This window comes from Botryllus schlosseri, chromosome 8, assembly GCF_051294905.1.
Source record: "Botryllus schlosseri isolate E-star chromosome 8, Bs_hap1, whole genome shotgun sequence".
NCBI lineage: Eukaryota > Metazoa > Chordata > Ascidiacea > Stolidobranchia > Styelidae > Botryllus > Botryllus schlosseri.
Window position 1 is genome coordinate 6333086 of NC_137243.1, and position 21231 is coordinate 6354316.

Here is a 21231-nt window from a genome sequence, read left to right on the forward strand (position 1 = left end):
GCAATCGGCTCATCTTACTGCCGTCGTACCCTGCGTACAAACTCCGCGACACTCGGTGAATCTGAGACATGACACGATTTCCTTCCAAGTCGCCGCGAGCCTTTGTCTGCTAATACATATCGATCGGCCTTCGCGTTAATGTAATTATGCGCTTGGAGTTATCTCGGTGTTGCCATCATTACCGCCTCTGTAGATGGATGAACGCAGAATCTGACTGACTATGATGTCGCTACCGGTACGCCAACGTGCATCGCGGCTGCGTGGACTTTCGGGCTGTTTTGCGCTTGAAATTTGACCATTAATGGCATTCATTCAATGTATATAATCTCTTCGTTTTCTCATGCACTCAGAGGATAGGCAAATTCATGATGTTATATAGCTGGTCTTGCGTGTGTGCGAGATATAATTGGAATTATTGATGCGGTAGATCGACCTTGCATGCTCCACCATGAAGCTTATGGACGGGGAGTTTCAGTATAATGGCGGACCGGCAGACGCTGAAGGTAGGCGCATGTATACCGCGCGCGTAGCCTCGAAACATCCGGACCGATAAATATGGGATGGGAACAAATAACTCGGTTCTTTTCTGTAATTCACGGACCAACCCTGTATGTAAATCTCAATCTTTTCACCGAGTTAAATACCGGCAACACATCGTCATAGGTGTCTTCCAGAAATGAGTGGGTATGTAATGTACGTACAGTACACTGAGCAGTGGACATTCGCAAGGGGGCATACAATTGTAACAATCATGGGGCTGATGCTGCGAGCTACAGTGCGAACCTGCGGGTTAACGCACAATCCACACATAGTTAGCGAGTATTATATCCTGGCTCTCAATCCAGTGTCGTGTGGCTCTTCGGTGCCACTGTAGGCTTTTGAATTTCAGGTAGATTGCATGTTTATTATTGTCCGATTGAATTGCTCCCTTTGACTTGGAGACATTATACCTGAATTTGTTAGCACGTCAATCCGATGCCGTTATATTGCTCAACTGTATTCGCGGGTTATTTGAGTCGTGAGTCGTCTGCCTTTTCTCGCGACAACTGTGAACTGAGATTTATTTCGGCAATCAGGATCATAGGATATCCATTGTACCTACGATATTCTTTAATACATCAGCCTTGATGGTTAATTATTTATCATGGCCAGTGGCGTAGTGACTGTTGTCTTTTGGACCATACTTCAGACACAGAGTGGGGCCATTGTACACTACAACAGTATTGTTTCCGATGATCTGATACTATCGTACTTAATACACAGCAGTTGGTCCGTCGTGCATTTTTGCATTGCTGATCTTTGATGATCTCTGCAAGTCTGAAATTCTGTGTATCGCCAAGACGTGGTCGAAGTTGGACAGCGTTGGTATTCATGTAGAAATAGAAGTAGCACCGTAAATTTACTCTAAATTAAAAGTAGAAGCGAATGGCAAAAGACACTACAAATACGTGCTATGTTCCAATGTATCGGTCGTCATGATACAGTTTAGGACTATTTTACTCGTGAAATTGACTCGATCACGGTCTCCAAAACTACTTCTAACGTTGCAAAATCCGGAGCACGAAAGTAAGTAGATTTGCTTAAACTATCAAGTAGAAGCGTAAGTAATTTGAAAGCACAACCACTTGAGTAGGTAATGCAAGTTGAGAGAACCTACTTGAGTACTCCAAAAAATTAGAAGTACTTCGTTACTGACAACCTCTGGTATCTGTCGTGGTGACACCTTAGACGTGACTTCGCAGGAAAGCAATTCTGAAATATCAAACTGCCGAACAGTCACTAGAGATACGCATCGCACCGCGGGCAGGGCGGAGGATTGTGCATAAAAAATTCATGAACCGAAATCGGAACCGGCCAGATATTACATCACATTATTCCCGAGGATTAGCTACTTTGCAGGTCCGCGCCTGGCTCCCGTGATTTGCCCGGGAAATCCTGTGCAGAAACCGTCACGGCTCAATGGCAAGACCGCGCATTTACATATTTTTCAGCCTCGTCACCTGTCGTCATGGCATCGATCGCTGTCTGCCTGTTATCCGTGATCTGCGGCTGCTTCTACTGTCTCTACCCCAAATTTAGGAAAAAGGTAATTCGGATGCGTATCTCGCGCGATATCAGAGCACAGCTCTTCCCCATTATCGCTGTCACGTTCATGACAACCGCGGCTCTTCCCGTATCGACATAGCTAGCGGTTTAGATTATGTAGGGTTTGTAGAAGACAGGCGCGTATAGCAACCAGCATGGACGGTCTTCTTTGTGCCACTATACCCGCGCGGGCTTTAAGCCGAGTCTTCCTATGCAGTTTGCAGGTAAAGAGAATCGTGTGGTGCAATTTATTTTCAATCTTTCTGCAATTTCCGGCGGACCACTGCTGGAACTAATTATTTAAATCAGGCACGCGTTGATTAGATTAGCTTTAAGCTTTTTAACAAATCGTGCTTTTATTAAACAAAGACTGCCCCCTTTATGATACAGTCGAAGGTTTGTCGGCTGAATTATGTTTGCACAGCGTCGCATTCATCTCGCCACCCTATTGTAATACTATAACATAAACGCAGTGCGCGGGAGAGATCTACATCCCCAGATATTGGTCTGCCGACGAATATAAAGGATCGTGTTTTGAGTTAGGACTCAAAGTCGCGGCAGTATCTGGGGACGAAGACCATCTATGAAACTAACGAGACATTAGGGTTAACTTGAAGACAGATGGTAATTTAATAGACAAATCGAAGAACTCTAATTGACAAAATTCACTTGAGTGACTAACAGGATAATTGAGGCCGTCAGAAGGTGTGTACGTGTATTTTGATTACGTTTCCTCGGCGTTAGGCGTGAAGTTGTGAGTCGATGGTTATTCAATTAGTTCGAGGTCACACGTTAGTATAAATATCTAACAAATCGCTAAACAATCTCGTGTTTTCTTTAAGTCTCTGTAGTCCATGCTCAGACTTACTTGGTCTTAGCTTCAGTGCGCGTTTTCCTAGTTGTTGGGTTTAAGAGCGCGATAGCTGATACAGTTTTGCATACGAAGCTACTGCGCGTTGGGTGTGAACTATGATTAGTCTTAATTTGGCGGTCGTTTTTACGAAGCCATCAATATTGCATAGTATAATGTCCAATATCGAATCACGCGCCAGGATAATGTTCAATTCGACCAAATGCAGCAAGTCGGTTACTATCATAAATATTTCCATAATCAGAAGCATTCGCGAGTAGGCCTATATATAAAATGAAATACCCAGTCCGCGGGCATGTGTGTCGATTGATATTATTTCTGCGAATGCAATATTTATTTCGCTCTCCAACGATCCATTGATGTTCAGATGCGCGCTTATCTCCAATACCAGAATATTGCGTACCGCGCGTTATTTCTATAGCCAATAAATCCGATCGATGCGCAGATAGCTTTGCACATGTAATAATTGCGCGAGGCTTCTTTTCCGTAATATATTCCACGGCTTTGGAATAAAGACATCGCACTGATGGAGTGCAACAATTTTCCATGAATCTGGTCGGTTATAGATCGACATTATGATACAGTATTGCCTTGGGAGCGTTGGTTTTCTTCACCCGTTGAAAAGCATGCGCGCCATTTAGAGTTTAGCAGACGACGACGAAGAAGCTGTGTCGTCCGGTAGCGACGAGCTGACCAATATCAACTCCGTAAAACGCGGCGACGAGCCTGCGACGAGGACGAGAAAAATGAGCCACTGGACGAAACTGACTTCGTTCTTCCACGCGTCTTCCGCCACCGACGAGCTGAACAACAGGCTGCAGAGTCACGAATCTGTGCGGCGCATGAGACGGACCGAGTCCACCAGCATGTGAGTGTTTGGTTTGCGTTTCTTTGAGTGGCGTGTAAACATCTAATATTTCCCTGCGGATTCGAATATGCTGTTGCAGCAGATGGTGTTCGAGTTTTTGCGTGTCGCTGCAATATTACAGTGGGCGAGGGCCTTGTTTAGGTTACTTTATGATGCAATTTCGCCGAAAATGCTGTCTCGTGCCGTAGGCCTTTGTAAACCGTATCGAACCTAATTGTAATCAGAACGAAAAGCACTGCTATATAGCAAAAATTGCATCATAAATATGTTTTCGCTGAGGCACCCGACTTCACATCATTTCTACACTTTCAAGTTGTAGGAATTGTTTTGTAGCTCCAGACCCAATTAGGTTAGCAGGCCTACCCCAATCAACAGCCCTCAGTATACTTAACTGTCAAATTAGTGATATATTTGTGTGAAACTTACGATCATACCCGAAAAGTGATCGGGTTCAGCATGCTTACGTTGCGCAGTCGCAAGAATTAACGTACCGCAGCCACGCAGAGTTCTGGTGTCAGATTTGTGACGTTATTAAGTTATAATAAATGGAAACCTGAAATTGATATCGCTTCTTCGCGTGGAAAAAATAACATTGAATCATCAGATCAGGCGGGCAATATATATTAATTTAACACGAGAATCGTGTGGTATTGTGTGTATTTGTATTCTAATGTTTGTTTGTGTTTTCATAATCAATTATTCTACAGCGAAATCGATAGAACGAGTCGGATTTATGAAAAATGTCACGTGTATAAATATGTACCATGAATTTACAATCGGGATTATTATAAAACCCCGTCGCGGAAAATTCATTTTTGTAAATCGGGGAGTCGTCTTAGGAAAATCCAAATTGGTTGAGATTTTCAATTATGCAATGAGCGCGCGGTCACTATAATTTCACGATTCATCGCATGATCAATATTGCTTGATACAATTACTATTTCCGTATCTATATGTAGTCGGACGGAATTGAGGTGACATTGTGATTAATTGTGATGGTCCATATAGTCCTATAGAAAAAGTAGCCTACTTTATGGTTCGGAATGTTGGCAAGAAGATTTTATTCTGATAAAAGACTCGGTTTTCTGTAGATTCAAAATTTTACATTCATGAACTAAAATATGGTACTTCATGACGCAGTTTATACCGATCGGGTAACAAGAAACAAAAAGAGCAATTACGCATACTTGTATATACCACGGCGTACTTGTATATACCACGACTTTGACTATGATTATATCCATCAACCCAGAGAATCACACTGTGTTCGAAGTGAATATGTTTATTACATCGTACCCGAAATTTTTGATACGATGTTGAAATCAAAGGGGCCCTAACAACAAATGGAATTCATCAATGTTTGCAGAGGCTGTGGGAATCCATTGTGCCCTTACTACAAGATTTGAAGATCACAAAAAATAGATTCAAAGAGAGATATTTTTAGGATCTCACCATTAGAGAATGATAATAGCCTCTCGTGTTTGGTCGTGGATTTAACCTTCCAACTTTAGCGTTGGCTGTGTTTTTAGATTTTAAATGTACGGTGCCGAGTCACGTATTAGCCGTCCGCCTGTTGAATAGATTTCATATCCAAGTACTAACAACTGCTGACAACGTTATCCCATCAATCTGTAATCTGCTTACGTGCCCACACTCCTTACACTCACGGTAAGGTTACCAACGCGAATACATCAAAATATGTTGAACGTACGGTACCGCGTATTGTTATCATGAATAAAGTCGCAGGTTAAAAACTTCTTTTAATGCTATTGTACTGGATTCAGAGCCTTTTGTAAGGGACAACTAATTAATGTCTTCGAAGTTGGAAAACGAAATTTTCTCGGGGCAATTTTTTCATGACCTGACAGTTGAACACTATTTCACTGACTTATTTCGCTTATTTTGGAAATAAACTTCTGTCTGTCTGTCTGTCTGTCCCTAAACCCAACCCAATCACTCCGATAGCTACTACGCGTACTCATGCGTTGTTACGTCACAATAATCATAGTTGATCCAGTATTTCGAAATTTATATGTGTTGACCAGCTATGTGGATATGCCATAAACCAGGAGTGGGCAAACTACGGCCCGCAACACCGTTTTGTGCGGCCCCCGAAATCATCAAGAAAAATACTGTTAAAATGCGTGCTAAAATCTAATTATTGCGGCGAAGTGACTGAACCTTTTCTTAGTATATTTCACCAGGACAATGATGAGTTATAGTCTTACTATATGATGTTTACTTCTTATTTTTGTGGCTGCAACAATAGCAAAACAGAATTAAAATAATTCGGTTCACGATCGTGATTTTGAATTTGAAACTCCATGAAGTTAATTACTTTTAGTGCTGTGGTTGGAAAACGGATTTGAGCGTGTGTTAGGGTAAATTCTTCTTCGATATGTGTTGAAGTACTTCATATTTATAATATCAATAAATTGTAGAAACGTATTTTTAAGGTAACTTGGTTATGATGCTGTCAGCATAGTGTGTCCTGGAGGTACAGCAAGAGTAGAATCAGCGCATCTATGAACATATCGGTGCCCGCAGATTCAAATTTCCATCTTGTTGCGACTTCCAGCGCTAATTTTGACAAATTGGTTATTGAGGACGACCAGCTTATAAAATCTTGTCAATATTTCTGACGCGTAGATTTACTTTGTTTTAAATATACATTAATAGTATTTTCCTTGGTCACTAAATCATGGAATAAAAATATTTCGTTTTGGGTAAAAATCTCAATTTACTATATGTGCGGCACGCGAGTCTAAAAGTTTGCCCACCCCTGCCATAAACTATTACAGGTGAAGTTTTGTTGTGAGTAGCCTGCTGGTTGCAGGCTACAACGTGTCCAAAGTGTAAACGCGTGAAAAAGCAACATATAGTAGCCCGTCGTATTGCAACCAAATAAAAAAGCCTATACCGATTTGTGAATCTACAACGGTTTACCGTTACGTCACATGCTTACAGGAATGTAATTTTACAAGTTTCCATTTCTCTACGGTTCTGCTTCCGTTATTTTAGATGCGACAGATCAGCGATGGGAGACGTAAAAGCATCGTATGTCCAGCCGCATGTAAAAGATGACGCTGACAAGCCGGAACAGAAGACGCGCAAAAGGAGCAGCTTCATGCCAGATGGCCTGAAATTCCCTTTTGACCCTTGGGTGAGAATCGTGTACCTTTTCATGGCTGGGAATCTGCGGTTACTAATTCATGGCTAGGTGTATTGCGATGAAATGACGCCTTTCTGTCGACTGACGCTGGATTTCTACCTTTAACTGAGTTTTCGGTTAGATAATTTGACACGCATTGGAAATTACAGGCTGTTGGAAACTAGAAAATGATATCAGACATAGCGTGAAGAACACCAATCTTAGATTTAGGATTGCCTCGTCTCGGTCACTTGTATATTTGCAACAGTTATAATAGCAAATGCCGCCTTGTGTAGTGTTACAGCAATGCGTCCAACAATAATAATAATTGTCGGACTATATATTTTCATCCGCTCAAGACATGCAATGTACAATGCGATACACAAGACGAAACGCGATATAGTGAACGGACAGGAGAATGCCGTCTATTAATCTGGCATCGTTTTGACCTTTTCCCAAAGTAAAGTCTTATTGAATAAATGTCGAATGACTAGATCTCGGATTAATTCTGCATAATGATTCCGTGGTATGAAACAGGCAAGTCCAAAGTCGAGCCTGGCTGGCTGGCCACAGTGGACACTGGACAGTTGTGGGACGTAGTCAGATTTAGCCATATAGCCCGCAGCGTCTCTCGAAACATGGCTCTCTACCATAAACGACGATTGTTGGCCATTGTTTTATTCAGTTTGTCAATGCATTATCTGGCGTTTCTGTTATTACGCTAAGACGAAGTAATATTTTTCTTCTTCTTAGATATTCGCGGATGAAGCCCCATCTGCACCGCAAGGAGCCGACTACCTCGGCCGGCTGGAATTCAGTGTGTCGTACTCTTTCGAGACCGCTTCATTGGCAGTGAAGATTATTCGGGTTAGTAGTTTGTTTCTGACTGTTTCCGTATTATCAACATACCGGTGTCAATGTACATGCGCCATGAACAAAACAGTGAACAATTATAAATAGTTTAAACACAATGCAGGAATTAGTCGGTTTCGAGCTGCTGGTATTCTCCATAAAGCATCCATTGGCCAGTCGAAGTTGAATTAAAAATGTTTGAGCACTCCCTTCGTTCGCCATTTATCCTACGGCTATTACCAAGCATACTATACATCACTGTATTTTCATACTAATTTATACTACTTCAATTACGAAGCACATGATCCACACAGGGCCGAAGCATCACTTCGTCAGGCGCCCCCAAAACGTTGGTTTCGGGCCCCAGTGGGGTGATAAACCGAAGCCCCCCATTCCCCCATCACGATATAGAGCTACGTATTCACAGCTACTATGTGAGCGGGATTTGTTATGCCCATTAGTGAGTCAGGTTATAATGCCTGAATCGCAAGAAGCGCGAAAAATTTCTATTGTTCATGACTGAATTGGTCAATAATATTAGAATTGTTTAGATATTGGTATAAGTTATTTTTATTCTCTCTCTGCCCACGTAATCCGATTTACCGGTAGAGCTGAGTGCAGTGTTGTCTTGGAAAATGTAGGGCAAGTAAATAATAATTAAATATATTCCGGCGGTTCCGTTGGTGTAATAACTTCGTTACATGATGTTATTTCGTGACCTGCTGTGTAAAACGATATTTAAATCGCCAAAACGTACTAAACGATTTCAAATTTATATTTCTTGGCTGGCAAATAATTTTTCCCTGCGGGATAACATTTGTCTTGTGGGGTTCAGATTGCCAGGACAGGAACATTTGGCGCCAGCCATTGCGGCACCTATCGACAATTATAATTGTATATATCTTGGAGTTTTTGGCCAGCATAAGGCCAATCTTTTTCGGCCAAGGTTTTCTCGCTGCCGATCGTTATTTGGCACACGTCTCGGAGTCGCATGTTACATGGCCTAAAACTTCATATTTCTTGATGCGTCGTGGAGCGGCGATGGCCGACGCCGAATTGCCAATTTTTATAAATCATGCGTAGTTTTGCTTGGGGAAGGGTACCCAATAATCATGATATGTGGCATCATTAAATTGAATTAAGTTGGATAAATTTTTAAAAAGTCTCTATAATTTACGTTCATTCACGAATTAATTTTGGGCCCCTTCGAGCTCGCCCGCCCCCCAATTGGGGGATTTGGAGTGCGGCATTTACGGTCCTGGATGCACACTGCTCACCTTCATTTCGCCATCACTTCGGTAGATTTAGGCGACCTTTCAATGCCAATATCATACAGACTTTCAGTGACAGTAGTACTTTATTTTCTAGTAACTCTCTAAACGCTTACTCATTACTGTCCTCGCTTTCGTATTTAGTGTCATAACTACGTGTAGTACTAATGGATCGACGACATTGACACTATCGCTCTAACGATAACGACGGAACACGCTAATCGAGAACGCTGTATTAGACGGGAGAGAATCTAAATAATTAATACAGACATCTTTCCATAACGTTATCGATGATATCAAAATTCTGCAAGCGGCAATCGCTATTCCGTATCACATCCGAAGTTACGGGTTTTCGCAGGCAAACGATCTTCCTGCGATGGACTTGTCCGGCTTCAGCGACCCTTTCGTCAAGTGTTGTTTGTTACCGGACAGGAAGAGAAAGTTGGAAACGAAGATTCGAAGGAAGAATCTCAACCCAACGTGGAATGAGACATTGTTTTTCGAAGGCAAGTATCTCAGTGCCGATTTGAAGCAGATATTATTAGCTCACGCGACACGCTTCAGTCGCCTCGTAGTCCCGTTGAAAGACATCAAAACGGATAGATATAAAATACTATATGGTTGCTTGTTTTCTGAAAACAAAACTGATTATGGGCGGGGTATAGCCCAGAGCAGCAATGCAATACCAGCATCCGTAATCGGTATGTGCTTGGCGCGGAAAAGGCCTAGAGCGATATCACTAACTTACATTCCCGCTGGCAGAGCTTGCCATGCATGATGATTGTGATGAAACCACAAATGATATTGGGTCCCGCGGTCCTAATCTGCTTTTGGGATCAGAAGATTCTCTGAGCAGTCCAACAATGCTAACTGAGAATAAGGGATCTTTGTGGACCGGCAGGTAACCTCAGATTTTAATTTAAACACAAAGTTGTAATAAAATCGTAATATGACTGTCCACTCCATTCATATCGTCATTAGTGATGCGTTCCGCATGATGCTAAGCGTACTGTAATTAGTCGCGACTATACTGTGTCAATATCTTATGCAGACATGGAATCAAAAAGTAATTTGTGTCTCGATAGCATTCGGATATCACATGATATCAAATGTTCGCGTTCTCAGCGAATCCTTTATGTGTTTGCACCATCCATACCAATTTCGGTCCCATATAAGATTCAGGCCAAACTTGACTCTTACAAATAGTCCCTCATGCATCTGCTCATAATTAAATACCCACATAAATATTTATCTTCAACCTCACTTAACCCTTTCCCACTTGAATCATGTAGATCGACAATAAACAAAATTCGGATGTTTCGGATGTATGATATCGAATAATGACTCATGCATGTAAAAAGTAGGCCACAGATACTGAAGTATGCGTACGAATTTACGCTAAGTATCTCTGACATCAATATTCTGTCACATATTCTCGCTATGGTCCATGTCCGTGGTTCCCAACCGGTGGGGAATTCAGGGGTGTCTGGTGGAGAAAAGACGCACTCGTGAAACAAATACATACAGTGTATACATTAGGGCTCTTCAAAAATGACTTTTCTTCTCAAATCGTACTGGCTACTTGATAAAATTGTTAGGTTACCAAATTTAGGCCTATACGCATCAAATTTGGTTCCATTCCAACCAGTAGCCGCATTGCTACAGGAGAAGAAAGTTTCTATTTATTATATAAAAATAAATAGCAAAAATTTTGAAAATTTTCTGTTCACCCCATGAAAGTGTTAGGTTGTGTTTAGAAACGATGTTCACCAAATTTGGTTCAATTCCAACCAGTGGAAGCTGAGTTATGGCCGTCGAAAAATTTGGATTATGAATAAAATAGTATTTACGGTGACCAATTCTTTAATAATTTATTATATTGGTGCCCACCGTAAATACTATTTTATTCAAATCCAAATTTTTCGACGGCAATAAATCCGCTTCCACTGGTTAGAATTGAACCAAATTTGGTGAACATCGTTTCTATACACAACCTAACACTTTCATGGGGTGATCAGAAAATTTTCAAACTTTTTGCTATTTATTTTTATATAATAAATAGAAACTTTCTTCTCCTGTAGCAATGCGGCTATGGGTTGGAATTGAACCAAATTTGGTGTGTAGGCTTAAATTAGGTAACCTAACAATTTTATCAAGTAGCCAGTACGATTTGAGAAAATGAGTCATTTTTGAAGAGCCCTAATATACATATGTACGGAGGCATAACAACACGATTACGGTTACCAGCTCACTTCTCTGGACAGTATGTGTCGCTAATTTCATGGTGTGCTGTTCACAAAAACTGATTTTGAATTCTGGATAGCCAATGTTGGGGTCGCACATTTAGCACGAGAAGCAAGACGTGTAATAAAGCTTTCGCAAAGTGTTGCGGGTTACGGATGCAAAAGAAGCTATATGTTGCAGTAGAGGTCGATTGTTTGCGTCTACTGTCTGTCTTCCCAAGTATATTGGGTGCACTCAAATAAGTGAATAGCTTTTCCGTGACATCCGGTATTTCAGTCTGGTGAACTCAAAGTTTGATTAAACGTAATGCCTAAAGTTATAAGATAATACGAGCTCGTTAACTCGACCTCGGATGCACATTTTGTTTTAGAAAAATTTTAGCAACTACCACAATCATTGCTTTTTTTTAAACCGGTCGTCACTATCAATCATGAGAGATTTTAGGTTGTGGGGAATAAAGACTCGGAAAAAATCAGAAGGTTGGGAACTACGGTTCTATGGATATCCAGCAGTTGGCATGTCTACGCAGCAGTATAGGGGATCCGAGTCGGGGTCGAATGTCATTAGCAACAGCCTATGTACGTAGCTAATGTGATTTTGGGTTATATAAGAGCTCAGATTAAGCTTGTTAATAAAGGTCATGTAAACTCACTATCGCAAATCGCCCGGCGCCGCGTGTAATTCATCGGGGACTTATAGACTGCGTCTTTGCACGATATAGATCAATTGACATCGTCGGCTTGGAAAAAAATCTCGTACTCGATCGCAGCTATATGCTATTAAATATTGATGATTCTATATTTTGCACGGTATCTTCAGAATTCAGATGAGATTTATGAATCTTGGATGCTATAGCTCTTTCATAACAAAGTTGCAGATTTGAAGACGCGTATAAATATTGGGTAAAACGGCAGTTACATCAAAACAATTATACAGACCTGAAGAGTTCACATATGTAGCTTTTATACGATCGCCACGTAACTAGATGCATCAAAATCGATAATCGACTCGGATTCCAGTAGTCGAATATACCTAACCCATAGATATATTTTAAACAGAATTCTACAACATACACAAACAAAATCGGACTAGTGACGCATCAGTTCCTTCATCTATGGGAGACAGGCTTGTTTTTGGTAGGTGTGGCCAACAATGCAATGATGCCATCGGAATGGTACTTCAAGAGGCTCACGCTAGGATTTTATGTTATGAACTGTGAGCTAGGATGAAACCAAAGCAGCGTCTTTTTTAAATTTGAGACAAGGCCACGGAATTTTTGGTATTGGGCGTATCAAAACGAAACGATCGAAGCAAAGATAAAACGTTTTTGACGCGCAGGGCATGACAAACTTACTGAAAACAAGGAATAGTTGACAGTTTTTCAACACTGAACCCCGTTCAACACTAACATTCATTCTAAATTTACGTGCAGGACTTCCATACGACAAAATTCAGCAGCGAGTACTGTATATGCAAGTGATGGACTGGGACAGATTCAGCCGCAACGACCCGATCGGCGAGGTCTGTCTTCCTCTGCAACAGCTTGACTTGAGCGAAGCCCAGCCGCAGTGGGAATATCTCTCACCGTGCAAGGGATCGGTAAGCGCAACACCCCCAACGTATAGTGCGGACATACTTACACTTATAATATAGGTATTAACGCATTCCGTGTGCGCAATAACGGTTGCAACAGCTTGTCTTATCATCAACCTGAGTATAAAAAGAGGATCGTGAGATCTTCCAAGTTCTTGCTGTTTATTAAACAAAATATTAGGTGCTTATTACACCTGTTCATCTTTTGAACCACGATCAAAGATTCCATACAAAGAAAAAACAAATCATGTCTAAATTATGGGATGCGAGGAGAACAAAACTTCCACTGGAATGGCAAAGTTTGGCATCAATGTAAAATCACGCCCAACGTGGGGCTCGAACCCACGACCGTTGGATTAAGAGTCCAGGGTCCGGGACTCAGATTGCAAGGACAGGGAGATCCCGCGTGATCTTTGACCAATGCCCTAACGCCACTTCATCCGAATTGTACGGACCAATGCTTAGAAACCAAAATGAATAATAAATATAAACGAATTTTAAAATGACGCCCAACGTGGGGCTCGAACCCACGACCGTTGGATTAAGAGTCCAACGCTCTACCGACTGAGCTAGCCGGGCGACGGAAGACGTGCCCCAACTACAGCAATTATGACACATTAGCTTGAAAGGTTACCTAAGGAGCACCAAAAACCTAAATTTATACTATAGTCTTTGTACTTTTTACTACAGTATAAAAGTATGAAAATTTGATGGGGTTAAAGACCCCCTCTATTTAATATGGAAAAAGATAGTAATAAAACGATGGCCTTGGACCCTTATTGGATGATTGACGCAAATTCTGGGATCAATATATACAATAATTCACTACACACACAATTTTATGCGCAGAACGCAGACCGCGAAAAGTAAAAAAAAATAATGAACGAAATTGGTAAAAAATATTGTTACTTGCATATTGCATATGCGTTATCATTATCAGATTTACCGTTAGAGCTGATAGAAGCGATGTCATTAAAGATTTAGATGGCGCATAATCATACATCTTGAGCTATCTGCTCCTGCCGCAAGGGAAGACTATTAATGAGTTTCTCGAAGATGAGCGTCAGGCGGGCGGATTGTCATTATTTAGTTATTTGAAACATGCTGTCATTTTGTGACCTTAAAGAGAAAGTTATCTCCATTCAAACAATCACTCACACAAAAGATAAACTTTTTTGGTGAGACGCACACGACTCTCAATTGAATTTAGTCGCGAGGACTAATATTTATACCCTCTGCTGGTCGCATTTGTACCGCGGGACTCAGATTGCAAGGACAGGGAGATCCCGCGTGATCTTTGACCAATGCCCTAACGCCACTTCATCCGAAATGTACGGACCAATGCTTAGAAACCAAAATGAATAATAAATATAAACGAATTTTAAAATGACGCCCAACGTGGGGCTCGAACCCACGACCGTTGGATTAAGAGTCCAACGCTCTACCGACTGAGCTAGCCGGGCGACGGAAGAGCGTTACCAACAACACAAAATTATTGAGAAAATTGGGTAATTCGGTAGTAAATTGATGACCTGATTTTAGTCGTTAGTCGTCCAAGAGACCACGCAGTTAGTTGGTGTTGCTCGAAACTAGAGGGTGCATTGGGTCACACTATAGACGACATGCCGCTTTGAACAGTAAGGTTGACCAAAGTTCCCAATATTTATGACTTCAGCGATGCCTAACGCAGTAACAACAGGTCATTGTGACAATATGTCGTTAATAGTGAATGACAACAATGAGTCAGCAGGAAATAAGATTTGGTCTCAAAAATCATAACTGGCGATTACAGGACAGCATGAATTCAGTGGCGTATGTATGGGGTCACCAACTACGATCGTAAGAACGGAATTGACATTCGCAACGAGGTGCGGAGCATGGACCGGAGCCGGATTGGATATCCGGCCGGATTTTTACAATTTTGGCCGGACCGGATCGGAGCCGGATCAGTACTTTTTCTATTACGGCCGGAGCCGGATCGGAGCCGGATCACTACTTTTTGATCCGGCCAGAATCTTTATATATAAGCATGACTTTTATAACTATATAACTACCAACCAACCACACGTAAAGTAACCTCCAAGTCAGTGTGAACATAAACGAGGCTTATTTATCAATTCACGGAACCTCCGTACCGAGTAGGGCTGGATTTCTGGCTGGACTTTTTCATTTTTGGCCGGACCGGATTGGAGCCGGATCAGTACTTTTCCTGATACGACCGGAGCCGGATCGGAGCCGGACCAGAGAATTTGTCGATCCGCTCCGCACTACGAGGAACCCACGCACATCCTATAGGAAACGGTATACATAATTTCTACGTGAATCGCTGTTTACACGGAGCTCGATGATCTGACACGTGAACAACCCGTTACACTAGTTCTTGATAGGGATGGTGCGAACTCCTAGAATTTCTGGTTCGTGTGAAGTGAACACGGACTTTTACGGAAGGTTTTCTGCGAATGCAAACATACGACGTTAGGTAGCGCAACAATGATGCAAACACTAATCAGCAATCGCTTTTTTGCCTTCCTGCCTGAACTTTTGTAAAAAATATTGCTCGAGTATTAATCGCGATACGCTTGGTGTCATTTGAAAGATGTCGCTCATGACGATGTAACTACATGCAGCGAATATTACTATCATCATCTCATGACACCTTTATGGTTGAATTTTAACAGATTTATGGGTTGGTTCGTTTTGTTCACCGCGCGGATAGCGAAAACCTCCAAGGTTCGTCTGTGAACACTAACCATTAAAATGTCGAGGTTCCTATACTTAACATTAACGTGAGTGGAGCGTTCGCACCATTTCTAGTTCCCTATTCCGCAGCGACATGGGTAGATACGAGAGCAATCTGGCAAAACTTCTCTCTCTTTCTCTCTTTCTCTCTCTCTCTACTTTTTGCAAGTGATCATTAGCCATGAGGTGGATGTTCACATTGTTCAGCTCGACTAACACCCTCTTGCATTGAAAACATTGTTACAATGTTCTCTCCAATTGTCTGCTGGTTGCTGACGATTACCTCTGACGAGTGTCAGCCGAAATTATCTGGGTTCGTTGGGTTCGTTTCAAAATGAATACTATTCAATTGTATATTGAAGCTCTGTTATACGACCATGAAGCTCATGCAAACCTTAGAAAAATCGCGCTAATATACTCGCTTTTTGTATATAATGTATAACATGAAACAGTTCATAAATCAGACCCTCAGTTAGCTTCGAAAAGATCAACAGACGAACTATGTTCAAGTGGGCGTTTTTGGGTGCTAGCGACATGTTGCACGCTTCTTTTTATAGCCCCGTCCTCTACAAATATCTATTATGACGAATTGATCAGATCAATTTGCCCGATTCAATTCCAATCGGTGCAGTGCTCGATAAATATTCTGTTTGTTGTGTTTATAGAATAAGCGTGGCGAATTGCTAGTTTCGCTCTGCTACCAACCGGTAGACGGTTTGATAGAAGTCGGGATCAAACAAGGCAGAAATCTCAAGCCAATGGACATCGGGGGAACATCAGGTAGACTTTCATATTACTCAATTGTATGGCTCGACTGTGGTATGACACATAGCACACTCGTGCACAGTACAAGACATGCGCGCTTATGCATTATATGAAATGGGTCATGGTCAGGCAGACACCCACTGTGCTGGGGCTGAAAAAAAATTGAATGGAGGTACGCCATGTTAGATTGCATATCCATTTATAACCAAGAGTTGGTGCAACTACGGCCCGCAAAATCCCGAAGGAGCAATTACAAAATGCTAGTAAAATAGCGCGGTCAATCCAAATGCTACGTTGACTAATTCACACGTACTCTCGATATATTTCATTTTGTAGTGGATTATTTTTGATTACCAGTGTAAGGATATCGGCCAGGTATTTAAAATGCTTCGTTTACGAAATGTCATAAACAAACCGCCTGACTGACGGATCGTATAATTACAGTGTGATTTCGATTGTCAACTACATCCGTAACTGTTTGCAAAGCTATGGGGTTGTCCTTTTCGGCGATGTACTCGTTTTAAAACAGATTCATTCGTGCGCGTGCTGAATAGGTGCGAACACGACGTGTAATTAGATTATGTAAAATTCACCCGTACGAGCTAACAATCTAACAAGCGGGATGTTGAAAATGATCGGTTCTAATCGATAAAGTATTGACCCAAAAGTATTTGTGTTCTTGCGTCGCAGGTAAAGCAATATGTGTGACATATGTATCCCTTTGAACCAAAATTCTTCAAGCACAATCTACTAGATTTTGAGCGATTGAAGATTTTGCGTATCTATATTTGTTATTCTTCACTCCAAATTGCAAGCGTTACATTAAAACACAATATCCATCTATTGAGATGCGTTATAGTGTTTGTGCATAAAATATAAAATCTCAATGTCTTAGGCCCGTGACCAGAGAAGAATATTATGAATGGGGCCTGCGAGCTAAAAAGTTCTAATCTGATTGTGATATATGCGTCAATGATCCAACGTGACTATCGGAACTATTCATATTGTTGTCCCAAAAATACCTGACGCAAACATTTAGCAACAGAATAGCATAACGGTTGAATCCGCACTGGGATATTTCAGTCCTCACCCTCACATGCTGTTCTTGTTTTTTTCAGACCCGTACGTCAAGATTTGGCAGTTGGTTCGCGGGAAGCGCATCGACAAGAAGAAAACTATCACTGTGAAGAATTGTTTAAACCCCAATTTCAACGAAATTTTCACTTTCGCGTCGCCCATGAACAACATGAGAGAGACGCAGCTGGAGATCAGTGTTATGGACCGGGACGTGATAGGTCGAAACGAAGTTATTGGGAAGGTATAGCACTGCTAAATTTCTATAATACACCGAGTATACGGATTTGTCGAGCTGTTTGACATGCGATGTCGCAGACGCCAAGGGTTGGGAATTGTGCATTGAAGTTTTTTACCTCCAAGAAGCTCTTCTCATATCACCTGAACGGTGAAGTCGAAAATAAACTATATCCCTTCCGTGCCCACTGCTCAAGCTATGATTATTGGTACGATCCACATTAACTAGACTGGATGGCCTTGCTGAACTCGAATGTATTCACGATTACCAATTTCCAAAACTTACGCTATACTGTAAGGATGGAAATAAGGCCGTAGAAGTCTCATATGAACAATTGAGCATCCATTGAAATGAAGGAAAGCTATACCAATCGTCGAATTCATGCAAGATATTCACAATTGCACATGGGCTGACTATATTGTAGCCTACTCATCAATTCATGCACGTATCACTGTCAGTAGGCCTGCCCTGCAAGAATAACAACTGATCCGCAAGTCAACTATACTGTGGCGAGTGACACATGCCGTATCGATTCACATTTGAGTATATACAGCGAGTCTTCTATATAGTCCGTGTTGGACTTCCGAACCTAACGTGTTATTCAGTGAATGATAATACAAGGTTTGGCGATCCATAAGTGTTTCTTTGAGATTCATTACTCATTATTAGGGCGGTTTTTTTATTTACCAAAAAAAAAAAAATTTTGACCTAAAAAATCAAAATTTTGACGTAACGTATGCAAATTAGGTGTTTTCCCACATAATGTTAAAATTGTACCACTTATCTTCATTTCTGGTTGGAACTGACTGTCCTAACGAAGTAGTTTGGCCTGACAAAACGTTTTTGGCTTAGAAACGGGCAACTTTTTACATGAAAAAAAAAAACATTTTAACGAAATCTGGCCCTATGAAGAATTCCAGTGGTTACAATATGTATTATGGTAGAAATAATTAAAATATTTTGTAGTACAACGAGAGATACTTTCCTACATTCTTGGGTAGAAAGTGCACGTCCTTACTAAGAAGCTTGCCAAGGACGTTCAACAGCAGGAGTTGTTGGCTGACAACACTCAAGTTGTGCGTACACTGCTGTTGCTGGTGACACACCGTGTTGCTTCATTCTGACAATGTTGTCTACATCACAATTTTTCATCATGCGCTTCTTAATGTAAGAATGATGCGATGCACAAGAAGTCTTTCTTCATTTAGGATATTGCGGTACGTTCACCATAACACCATGTCTACCTATTATTTGTTTTATTTGACCGTTTATGATTCTATAAAATAGGCTAAAAGCGGTAAAATATCAAATTATAAGTTCACCGACAGTGCAAAATCTACAATACAAACAAAATGCAGACGTCAAAATTTTTTTGACTTTATGAAAAATTTTGACAAATTTTGACCTAACGCTACAATTTTGACAAAATTTTGACAAATTTTGACTTGTCAAAAAAAAAACGCCCTACTCATTATGTATCGGTATTAAAACGGTGTCCTCTGTCCATACTTTGGCCGCCTTAAGACATTGCTAGCCTCTTATGATACTGAAACGCCATGCCTTACAACCGGAACTGTTCAAGGCCGATAATTAGTATTAAGAAATGCAATCTGTCATCTTGGTGAAGCCAACGCTTTCGTCAATATTGGTTATGTGCGTAGTCGGATGCTGTCAATAATCAAAATATGACACTCGATTATTGCGGTGAATATTATCACACATTGCTTTTGCTTGGTGTTATTGTTCTCGGACGAAGCGATCAGCGATGACTATGCGGGCGCGATCCCGGTTGGTCTTGACATATGTTTTCTATTGAAATCGCCATAACGGCGGCAAACACGAGTGCATGATTTAGATCAGTTGCGTGAGAGCGTGCCCTAGACGGCCCCGGATTTTATGCGTCAAAGCCGAATTGTAATTTATCAATCGTTAAGGCTGCGACAGCGTCACCGTCCTTAGCGTGTTGATTGTTAGCATTGTTCCCACAAAACCAACACTACGGCATTCCTGCGCAGATCTATTTGGGCACAAAAAGCAACTCTCTGGAGAAGCGCCATTGGAAGGAAATGTTGACCAAGGTGCGGCAGCCGGTGGAACAATGGCACATTCTCAAAGTCTGAGGAATCGAAGGATCGTAAATCACAACGATTTCGACGATGTCCCGAGAGCTCTTTACCACGGGATAATACACTGTGTCGCATAGTGACTGTTGCCGTATAGCCTACTCACCTTGCTGATGTAACGCTGTCTATATTTACTCCGAAAGGATTGGCGATAATGGTTCGTGTATGTGATATCCCATACATTTGGAGGATATTATAAAGGCTCTGTACGCTGCTTGGTCCTATTCTCTGGTATATGCACGTTTGGGTGCGAATTCAATGTAAATGGGACGATTACTGCGCGACTTCATTCAGGGGATTGCGCTGAAACTAATTATTCTCACGTTCGTTGTAGAACTCTCAATTGCGTCCCGAAACGAAATAGCTCACTGCAAAACACAAATCTTTCTCCGCCAATACAAACAAACATCTTTTAGTAGGGAGTAAGTAAAGATCACATCATCGGAGCCTCTAGATTCGCGAAGATAAATTCCATACTCTTGGGATGGTATGAAATGTGCACTCAAATAAATACTGAAATCCTGTGTCGCAGTGTTAATTGACAAGGAATATACTTCGATTTTATGCACCTCCTGTAAACTATACCAGTCACGCCACCTCGTGATATACATCACGGAAATTATGTTTATTACAATTTCTATAGTTTAAGATTACTTCGCTTTCAGTTTTGGTCATTGTCCGCTATCAATTTGATGGCAGTCGAATATTGGTGCTTCGTTACGGTCCAGTGTATGCGTGCTTTTCATATTTTGTAATTCGTGCGAGTATTTTTGATTATTTGTGTTTATCTCCAATAAACTCTGTCGGCCTGATATAACATCAAATTGTTTCAGATTTTGTTGTTTGTGGTGTTCAGTGTTTTTCGACTGCAATGGTCATTTACACCAGGCCGATATATTTTATATATCTTTTTATGGTTCCGTATCTGCCGGCTTCTAGCACTTTTCGAAGACAACACTTATGCTACGCGGATCAGTGGCTGTGGATCATGCCACTACGCTATCTCGCCACACTAGCGTTTCAGTGGTACCGAAGTAAAGTGAACGGGCTGGCTCACATAAAGTGTTATCACTAGGGCAAGTTTTTGCTGCCATTAAATCAAAATACCTTCATGAAAAATCGAAAAAGTTACAAAATGTTGCAAAAAGTTGCATGAAAAAAAAATAGACAAAAGTTGCAAAAAGTTGCATTATAAGATTCCTTCAAACAGCTTAAAACAGCATTCTACATATCTTCCGAGTATTTAAGAGCTGCCGGAAGCTGTAAAAAAAAGTTGCAAAAACTTGCCCCAGTTATCACTTGAGCAAACATCGAGATCGCAGCGTGACGACGTCAGTAGCGCTTCACGTAAAGACTT

The 21231-nt window shown here is 41.2% G+C and overlaps 1 protein-coding gene and 2 non-coding genes across 5 annotated transcripts; 1 reads left to right on the forward strand and 2 right to left on the reverse strand.

The window, feature by feature from the left end:
* Positions 1-317: 317 nt before the first annotated feature.
* Positions 318-20698, forward strand: LOC145445297 (synaptotagmin-7-like). 3 transcript variants are annotated; one of them, XM_080323477.1, is made up of 10 exons: positions 318-503; positions 1992-2086; positions 3598-3824; positions 6846-6987; positions 7729-7842; positions 9457-9604; positions 12775-12941; positions 16340-16454; positions 17558-17757; positions 19767-20698. In XM_080323477.1, exons 1-10 carry the CDS (start codon positions 449-451, stop codon positions 19869-19871), a joined length of 1368 nt encoding a protein of 455 aa, XP_080179603.1. In that variant the 5' UTR covers positions 318-448; the 3' UTR covers positions 19872-20698. The 3 variants fall into 3 exon arrangements, with proteins under 3 accessions (XP_080179603.1, XP_080179604.1, XP_080179605.1); XM_080323478.1 differs by lacking the exons at positions 318-503; positions 1992-2086 and adding an exon at positions 2140-2309; XM_080323479.1 differs by lacking the exons at positions 318-503; positions 1992-2086 and adding an exon at positions 2359-2794.
* Trnak-cuu (transfer RNA lysine (anticodon CUU)) lies at positions 13442-13514 on the reverse strand. The gene has a single exon. It is a non-coding gene; the product is annotated as a tRNA-Lys (tRNA).
* Positions 14326-14398, reverse strand: Trnak-cuu (transfer RNA lysine (anticodon CUU)). Its single transcript has one exon. It is a non-coding gene; the product is annotated as a tRNA-Lys (tRNA).
* Positions 20699-21231: the final 533 nt, after the last annotated feature.